Source organism: Onychostoma macrolepis, unplaced genomic scaffold, assembly GCF_012432095.1.
Source record: "Onychostoma macrolepis isolate SWU-2019 unplaced genomic scaffold, ASM1243209v1 Scaffold20, whole genome shotgun sequence".
Classification (NCBI taxonomy): Eukaryota; Metazoa; Chordata; class Actinopteri; order Cypriniformes; family Cyprinidae; genus Onychostoma; species Onychostoma macrolepis.
The window spans coordinates 26,729-36,994 of record NW_026704709.1 but is presented as its reverse complement, the minus strand read 5'-3'; the positions used below and the strand labels follow the sequence as shown (position 1 = coordinate 36,994).

The 10,266-nt window shown below is 36.0% G+C and overlaps 1 protein-coding gene across 1 annotated transcript; it reads left to right on the top strand.

Moving 5' to 3' along the window:
* Positions 1 to 5,771: 5,771 nt before the first annotated feature.
* LOC131535245 (GTPase IMAP family member 4-like) lies at positions 5,772 to 8,708 on the top strand. The gene is made up of 3 exons (XM_058768197.1): positions 5,772 to 5,896; positions 6,753 to 6,822; positions 6,926 to 8,708. Exons 2-3 carry the CDS (start codon positions 6,772 to 6,774, stop codon positions 7,928 to 7,930), a joined length of 1,056 nt encoding a protein of 351 aa, XP_058624180.1. The 5' UTR covers positions 5,772 to 5,896; positions 6,753 to 6,771; the 3' UTR covers positions 7,931 to 8,708.
* The last annotated feature ends 1,558 nt before the right edge of the window (positions 8,709 to 10,266 follow it).

The following is a 10,266-nucleotide window of genomic DNA, read 5'->3' as shown; positions in this document are numbered from 1 at the left end:
CAACCATTGTATATACTGCACTTGCTGCTATTGCACTTCTGGTTAGACCTAAACTGCATTTCGTTGCCCTGTACCTGCACTGTAAAAAATGATTGTGATTTTAACAGTAAAAAACTGTAAAATACCACAGTAATAACCTGTTAAATGATTAAGAGTAAGTTTCCTTACTATATACAGTGAATAACTGTAATAGATCTAACCTTTGTTTTCGAGAAAGTAGCCTCAGAGTCGACACTCATAGACTGTGTCTGAAACCACTCCCTACACCCTCATTCACTAGTCCTACATTACTTCACTATATAGTCCACTAGACAGAGTGATTGAGAACATATGAGTGAATTCAGACACTGATGAACACCTGCTGTTAACAAACACAATCACTGAAGGAAAGAACAAGAAACAAAACTACAACTGACATACAGCCACAGCCTTAAATGAAATCAACTGAAATAAAACAGCAGAGGATGATTAAACAACTCCACAAACAGCATCACCAGCTCCACTCATTACTAACCAGTTTGACTTCATTTATGTCAGATATCTACGAATTAACAGAGGTTTATATTTTATTTCAAATGTTTTGTTTGACCTCACCATCTTGGTGATCGGTGTTTGCTTTAGTTATGCTCTTGACCCTTGACTCTTTAAAATTAGTTTTTTTTTGGCTGTTGTAACTGTGTTTGTAGAGCACATTTATTATGACAAGAAAAACCAAGAGAAATTGTAGTTAAGTAGTTTTGGTTAAAACTTAAACGCGGTGGTCATCGTCAGTTAGTGTCAAGCAATATGGGTGATTTGTAATTATTTTCACATTGTTTATGGTAGTAATATTACTCTACAAATTAAGCTGACAAACCATGAAAAAATTTAAAACCTTTTATTCACAAAACCTTCAGAGTTACAGCACCATTTAGAAACACAGACATCAGGAATCAGCACATGAACCTCAACAATGGTGACTATTAATAATAAAAAAAACAATTCATGCAGCAAAGCATGCTGGGTGCCAGTACAAAACTCCCAGCATGCACTGCAGCATGAATAAATTATGCAGCTGAATGTTCTTAATATTTTCTTTATTTGCTTTTATTTTGGTGTTGTTTTTGTTGTTACTTTTCAGTAAACTGTTTTGTGATGTTCAGAGTTGAACCGTTTTTTTAAATTTTTTATATCATTTTTGATTGTCACCAATTTTGAGATTCATACGCTGATTGTTGATGTCTGTGTGTGTTTAAATTCTGCCGTAGTTCAATACATTTATTTGTGCATATTCTGGTTAGAGCTGTTTCACAACATTTGATTGCTGTAGTAATCAATGGTGCAATTAACATATCACATGTTTAACAAGAGACTTAACACAGAACAATCAGTGAATTAAACTAGATCATGTTGGTTTTGACATCACAAACATCAGTCTCCAGATGATGATAGATTCGTTTGGTGTTTTTGTTTTAAAAACTGTGCTTAATAAACACAGCTAATTAAAAACAGCCAAACAAAAACCAACATTAAAGAGTCATGATTCAAGATCCCAACTAAAGCAACCACTGATCGCCAATATGGTGACTTCAAATGAAAGTACAACAACTAAAATCTCAATAAGAGCTTTTGTACACATATGACATAAATAAAGTAAAAGTGGTTAGTAATAAGATGCTGTTTGTGGAGTTGTTTAATCACCCTCTTCTGAAATCTTGAGAGATTTCATGTTTTTATTTCAGTTGATTTCATCTTGGCTTTAGCTGTAAGTTTTGTTTCTCTGCTCTTGTTTCTCGTTCCTTCAATGATTCTACTTGTTAACAGCAGGTGTTCATCAATAAAGCTCAATCCTAATTTAATTAGTCACTTAATTCTCTCATTAATTCATCACTGCTTCAGTGTTACTTCAACACTCTGTAGTGTGGACACATAGAAGTGCTCTTTAAAACTGAGGATTTTGCTGTGGGATTAAAGGGGTTAAATTTGTGAGATGACAAAACATACTGTGGAACGTAATTTTAACGGAAATATACCGTAAATTTAATTTACGGAACAAACTGTAAAAACAGTAGATTACTGGCAACCACAGCTGCGGTATTTCACCGTAAAATCAAGAAAATAAAACAGCAAAATACTGTAAAACCTAACAGTCAACTTCCTGTTGTGTTTTGTGGGTCACCATTGTGCTGGAGAGTAGAGCCTGTGTTTAAGTCAAGGACGGACAGAGAGACACTGATGTTATGCTGCATGTTGCTTTATTTAAAGGCAGTAACTGTGTAGTTACTGACGTAAAGAGAGTCTCTTTATTAGTTTTAATCACGCATGTATGTGTGCTGCTGTTATTTGCAAGAGTTTTGAGCTGAATTGATGACTTTGCATAAATCAGTAAAATTTTCTTCATGGACTCAAAATAGTTCTCAATACTCTTATGCTCACGTTGCATAAACATTATAAATATTAGTTTATAAACAAAAATAAATTTAAACAGTTCTATAAATCCTAAAATGTTACTACCGTCTTTTTCACGGTAAAATTCTGGCAACCACAGCTGCCGGTATTTTTCCGTAAATTTAACAGATTTTTTTTTACAGTGTAGGGGTTGGATGTAATGTGTAACAGTTCAAAAATTGTTTTAAAAAGAAATGTGAAAACTCATTAAATTGATATTTAGTGCATTTTGTGTGTTGTGTAATTGTATTACAGAAAAATAATAATTTTACATTCCTTTGTGATTATTTATTATTATTGGTAATATTGGTAAATATAAAGGTAGCAAGGCAATGAGACAACAAATAACCCAATGTTTGGGTAATGTTTAACCCAGCAACACAGTTAACCTGACCCACTGGTTGGGTTAAATAAACAACCCAGCATTCTGGGTCAAATGGTTAAACCTAGCACTTGGGTCAAAACAACCCAGCAAATGCACGCGATCACAGTCCAGTCCATTTCCAGTTTTAGACTAATAATATTGTCCCTCTTGCCTATTATGAGCATGATTTACACACATTTGATCTGTCCTGGACAAATTCAGCCCATCCAGCCCACAAATTCCCCCTTGAATGTTTTGATGGGTCATAGGGCCTTCAATTGGAGTAAATACATGAGTACATAAAACAGGACAGAATCGAATACTGATAGATATTACTGAACTCATGACAAATTCAACAAACTTAATATTGCATTTCTGTCACATAGAAAAGCACCTGAAAATCATTGATTTTGAGCTAGACTGCTGGAAAGTTACTGCTAATAAGTTCGGTGATCATTTCCTCACCTTCATGTCGTTCAAAATCTGTATGACTTACTTTCTTCTGTTGTACACAAAAGAAGATTTTGTAGAATGTTACCAAACCATTTTGGTTACTCTTGATTTCTACTGTATGGACAAAAATGTCTTGAATTTCTCAAATTATGCTCCACAGAAGAAAGAAATTCATACAGGTTTGGAACGACATGATGTTGTGTAAATGATGACAATTTTCATTTTGGGTGAATCTCCTTTAAGAACTTTATTATTTGTAAATAATAAACACCTAATTTATATAAGGCACTAATATTTGTCTTTAATCAGGCCCTTATTGAATTAACATCAGGGCTGGACTGGGACAAAAAATCAGCCCTGGCATTTTGTGGTCCTGGTGGCCCACCATATATATATATATATATATATATACACTACCAGTCAAAAGTGATTGAACAGTAAGATTTTGAATGTTTTTTAAAGAAGTCTCTTCTGCTCACCAAGCCTGCATTTATTTTATCCAAAATACAGCAAAACTATTTAAAATTACTATTTAAAATAACTGTTTTCTATTTTAATATATTTTAAAATGTAATGCATTCCTGTGATCAAAGCTGAATTTTCAGCATCATTACTCCAGTCAGATGATTGTTCAGAAATCATTCAAATATTCTGATTTGCTGCTCAAAATACATTTATTATTATTATTATTATTATTATTATTATTATTATGTTGAAAACAGCTGAGTATATATATATATTTTTTTTTTTTCAGGTTTCTTTGATGAGTAGAAAGTTCAGAAGAACAGCATTTATCTGAAATAGAAATCTTTTGTAACATTATAAATGTCTTTATCATCATTTTTGATCAATTTAAAGCATCCTTGCTAAATAAAAGTATTAATTTCCATAATTTCTTTCCCAAAAAACAAAACAAAAAAATTATACTGACTCCAATCTTTTGAATGGCGTATTGTATAATGTTACAAAAGCTTTTTTATTTCAGATAAATGCTGATCTTTGGATCTTTCTATTCATCAAAGAATCTATTAATAATAATAAATATTTCATGAGCAGCAAATCAGCATATTAGAATGATTTCTGAAGGATCATGTGACACTGAATTATCAGATATCACTGATTCAGCTGCTGTCCTCTCCTCCTCCTGCCTGGCTCTTTACGCCGCATCATTCACTGCAGAGCAAGCCTGTTCTTGATGAAGCAGCTGTGAAAACGTGGGAAAAGCCGACGAGGAAGAAGTTGGGGTGAAGCGTTCTTTATATAAAAACACTTCATAGCTCCGTCTATAGCGCATTGTGATTGGGTGGTTTACGCTGTCAATACAGGAGACAAACCAATGGGCCACTGGCTGCTCGTAGTCCCTGCGTGATGGTCTTTGGCAAAAAAAAAACAAACAAAAAAAATTCTGTCGGCCCACCGGGAAAATGCCCGGTATGCCCGGTTACCAGTCCAGCCCTGATTAACATTTTCCTTCAATTAAAATTCATTAGAACTAAACATCTGAAAATAAATAAGTCCTTGCTTATAATCCAGAGTTTAGCTGACTAGTATTATTAGGATGGTGGTCACAAGAAGTAAAACCATGGTCCTCATTACCATGGTTGTATGGTTTTTAAAATAAGTAATAATAAACTATAAAATTTGTAGTTTAAACAAAAACAAAAAAATCTAAACATTAAGAAACATCAAAACACCTAAAATTAAAATATTCCACAATATGTAACAACAGTAACATTTATAATTTATAAATTCATATATATAATTTTTAACATTTATAAATGCTTTATGCTTGATTTCGCATGCGCTGTAATTTAAAAACAGCGCCTAATATCGGGGAGCTCTCTCTCGTTTCGGCGATCGGCTCACTACTTGAATGGAATGTTCCGGTGCCCCCGATGACCAGGTGATCGCGGGCCCCCCCAGACCTCTAGGCCCTATGCACTCTGTCACCCTTTCCCCCCACTAGCGGCGCCCTGCGCCCATCCAAGTCATTCATCCCACACTATCACAGGCGCGTCATGTAGGCTACACTTCTTGTACTTCGTTTGGGCACCACAAGGTGTCACTGTGGCCTCAAGCTTACCCTTCGATTACTCTGGATCGATTGCTATTCCTGAAGTAAAACACGCCCTCCTCATTACCCTACGGACAAAGAAATGTAGAAATAAATAAATGTGAAAATAAATAAATGTAGAAATGAATAAATGTGGAAATAAATAAATAAATACATAAATTTGGAAATAAATAAATGTGGAAAAAAATGAAAAAAATACATAAGGAAATTGAATTATTAAATAATTATTTGTTTTTGCTTTATTTACTTTTCTTTGTATATTCATTTATTTATTTATTTTTGATGTTTTTACTTTTCTTTGTACATTTATTTATTTATTTCTAATTATGGCAGGATTGGCATTCCATAAAAATACACCCCATCAACTTTTTTCACTCCTCCCCTGACTTGCACTGCAGCCGCCTACATTTCAAGGGAGGCGCATCTCAAACGAGCCTACAGTTTCGCTCGTGCTGAGAACAGACAAACAGTGTCACGTGACTCTGTTTAAAGTGAAAGTGAAATGATATTTCCGACATTTTGTTGAAGCTCACTGTTGACGGAAGGCATTTTACATCCTCGGTCTTGTGTGATTCTCAGTAAGTGTAACGTTTAATAAATCTGTATTGGTTTATATCTAATCATGTTATAAATGTTTATGATAATTTTACACTAGCATGAGCTATGTAGCAATCAGCTTTAGAGGTCTCGGTAAGACATATCTACCAGGTTTGATGAGGGTTAAGTGAACGTTGTAGTCTCTCCAAAGTGTAAAAGATCTCCATGTTAGTGTACTGGAACAAACGACTAACCTGCCATGTATAAGATCAACCTGATCTCACAGAATTCCGTGTAATGTTCACGGACTTAATTAACCCCGAATCTGTGGTGGCATCACGGAATCGCTGAAAATTCCGTGATGGGCTCACAGAAGGCATCAGCCGTGGTCCACGCACGGATTCACTGGTTCAACACCAGCGCTGCATCGGACCACGTAAAAAGAGTGACTCCGATGCAGTTATACTTTCACTGGAGTACCTGACCCCACCCCTACCCTAAACCTACCCAGTTCTGAACAATAATGATGACGATAAATTATCGCGTCGGCATATTTAAAGTGTTGAAGCAGTGGATCCGTGCGTGGTTCACGGCTGATGCCTGTCACTGACTTACATTGGTATCACTTCTGTGAGCCCATCACGGAATTTTCGGCGATTCCGTGATGCCACCACAGATTCGGGGTTAATTAAGTCCGTGAACATTACACGGAATTCTGTGAGATCAGGTTGATAAGATAATGAATGCTGAAACAGCTGTGTGTTATCAGATGTGTTCAACAGTGAATCTGACAGGACTGAACAAGAACAAAAATAATCTTCAAAATTATACTACCTTAACCTTTTAACACCAGCCTCCTTTTTTTCTTTCTTTCTTTCTTTCTTTCTTTCTTTCCAGTCTCGATGGATAAACTGTGATGGAAAGACCTGCGTCTTTGAAGAAGCAAGAAGAGAACATGATGTATCAGGTGAGCAACACTTTATGAGGACATTTGTATTTATTTATTTTTAAAGCGTATGTAATTGTGGCTGCTTCAAGTGACATTCGTTGTGTTGTTCTGTGTTCTTCAGAGCTTTGAGAACACAGTGTTCAGAGGAGAAGCAGATGATGAAGATCTCCGGCTGCTGCTGATCGGTAAAACCGGATACGGGAAAAGCACCACAGGAAACCTCATCTTTAATGATCGGGTGTTTGAGTCAGAAAAGAGCTCTTCATCAGTGACCAGAGTCTGTAAATCACACACTGGATCTGTTCATAACAGGAGCGTGACAGTGATCGATACTCCAGACTTCAGATTCTCCACTCACACTGACTTTGATTCAGACTCGGAGCTGAAGAGAGCTCTTGAATTATGTTCAGCAGGAGCTCATGTCATCCTGCTCTTTCTGCCTTTAAGCACTTTCACTGAGCAGGAGATGGAGTTCATCAGCTGGTTTGAGCAGAAGTTTGGAGCAGAAGCTCTCAGATTTACTCTAGTGCTCTTCACTCACGCAGATCAGAGACACATGAGATCACTAGGAGAGATGATCAGGGCAAATCCTCAGTTATCTGCTTTTATTGAGCGATGCGGTCAGAGATATCGTGAGTTTAACATTAAAGCTCCAGCAAACAGACAGCAGGTGACTGAACTCATAGAGAAGATCGACAGACTGGTGTCTGAGAACAGAAACTCCTGTTACACACTAGAGGTGATGCTGGAGACGGAGAGGAGAAGAGAGGAGGAGAAGAGAGCAGAGGAGGAGAGGAGAGAGAGAGAACATCAGATGATGTTAGACAGAGTCAGAGAAGAGACTGAGGCATGTGTGAGGAAGGAATATGAACAGGAGAAAGAGAGAAGAGAAGAAGAGGAGAGGAGAGAGAGAGAACATCAGATGATGTTAGACACAGTCAGAAGAGAGACAGAGATGCGTGTGAGGAGAGAAATTGATGAGGAGAAAGCTGGAAAGAGGGAGAAAGGTCTGTTCTTTAACCCTTTTAGGCATCAGGGGTTTTTTTGGGGAAAAATGCAGGATTTTGACATCAAGATTTCAAAAGCTTGTGGCTTGAAAGTGCTTAAAGATAGAGATCTACTGTAAATTAGAAAAATGTTGGGCATGACCGAAAGTTTATGTGGGGTGTAAATATACTCTAAAATACATCTAATACATCTAATTTGCATATTATGATGTCATCAGGGGGCGGCCCTCTTGAATTTCATAATATTCAGGAAATAGTAGATATTGAATTGATATTTGAACTTATTTGCATGTTTTTTTTTTTTTGTCTTTTTATCCTCATTCCAAATGATCAGAAAAGAGGAAACCAACAATAAAAAGGAGAAAGTACTAAATTATTACTATATTACTATACTATATAGTAGTAAAACACATGTGAACAGTAGCCTACTTTTGATCAGTTCATCAGTAATATTGTTTTATTTTAAAGAACAACTGCGGTGACAAAAAAGACAATAATACCAAATAGTCCATCAGTGTGAACTGGGGTTTTATGTGTGAATGATGGGAATAAAAACCTTGCTGAAAGAAACCCCTTTCTTTTTCTTTTTTTTCTTTTTTTTTGCATGTAGGCCTATTTTAAATGTTTTTATTTACTAAAACAGCTGTTATTAAATCTGACCTACAGCAAATATTATTATTAATGTGCTTTAGTGCGTATTTAAGCAATAAATGTTAATTTCTCTGCAACATTTTTATTTATACTTTTATATATAGGCTATATGCACAAATTAAATTCCTGGTTTTGTTGCTCAGTCCTTTAAAAAGAACCAGGAATCACTGTACTACATTACGCCTACTGCTTTTAGATAACTATTATAGTCTTTAATAAATAAAAAAATTATAATCACAGAGAAGGTCTCTTTTACTCATTAAAAGTGCTCACGTATCTATTGCACAGATTTACAGCTCTGAGTGATTTAATATTCGATAGTTATGCAGATCAGGGGCGGATCTAGGGGTGGGGCCAGAGGGGCACCAGCCCCCGCTGAAATCTGATTGGCCCCTGAAGTGCCCCTGTCCTGTCACTCATCGCTGATTTACATTAGCGTTAAAGGTGCTGTATGTAGGATTTTGACTCTACTAAAGCATAAAAATACCATAATATGTTTGCAGATATTTAAGAAACATGCTAAGTTAACATACTTGTTTATCTGAAAAACAATGCTACAGTCAGCTATTCTCCTTTGAAAATGTGCATTCCGGCCCGGAATGTCTGTGTTTGTTATGGTTTGTGAAACACGCCCACTGCCAGTTTACCCGATTGTATTTCGGCACCGCGGGTTGCCAGTAGGAGGAAAACACAGCATATTTAATTTCATTCATCATAATGTGCGCTCGTTTCTGTTGGTGTCATTAATCTGGCAACCTGCGTGTGTGTCAAGTCTGCGGAGGAGGGGCCGGGTGAAAAAAAACGTCTCCAATATTTTTAATTTGGACTGCAATACCGAGTTCAACCGCAGGGTGTCAATCCTACATACAGCACCTTTAAAAGAAAATGTTCAACAATTAAAAAGAATATTATCAGAGCTAATGCTCATGAGTTATTGTGATTTTTATGGGGTTGGGGTGGTAAAAATCATGGATTACAGTGCTGTACCACAATTTGATTGTTTTTTACAGGTAAAAAATGTTTAAACTACATGAAAATAAACACTACAGCACTGATACTGTAAATGAAAATACGGTAAAAATACTGTAAATGAAAATGCTGTAATACTGTAAATGAAAATACAGTAATACTACTGTAAATGAAAATAGTCAAGTCAAGTCACCTTTATTTGTATAGCGCTTTTAACAATACAGATCGTGTCAAAGCACTTAACAGTAAATACAGTAAAGCCATTATTATACTGTAAATGCAATTACAGTAATAATACTGTAACCATTTTACAGTAATTTACTGGCATCCAGCTGCCAGTAAAATACTGTAAAATTTACAGCAACCTTTTTACAGTGTGATAATTCTACTATATGTTTATTATCAGGGGCGTATCTAGGGGTGGGGCCAGAGGGGCACCGGCCCCCGCTGAAATCTGATTGGCCCCTGAAGTGCCCCTGTCCTGTCACTCATCGCTGATTTACGTTAGAGTTAAGTTGTTTGAAATTCAACCTGTGCACCACATCTTAACAAGCTTTAATTGTAAATATGCATGTGCATGTTTATGTATGAATGAATGAGGCATTTATATATATATATATATATGTACATATATATATATATGACACGATAGCACCGCATCATTGACATTACCAGATGTTACAAAACACCGCTCATTCAAGGACGTGCATTTATTGCATAGACGGCGCAAGAGCATAACGTAGGCTGCAGTAAGTGTCTAAAACGAATGTGCACAGTTCAAATTAATAATACAATTTGCGCCATTTAACTTAATGCTGTTGAACCTACTTTACAA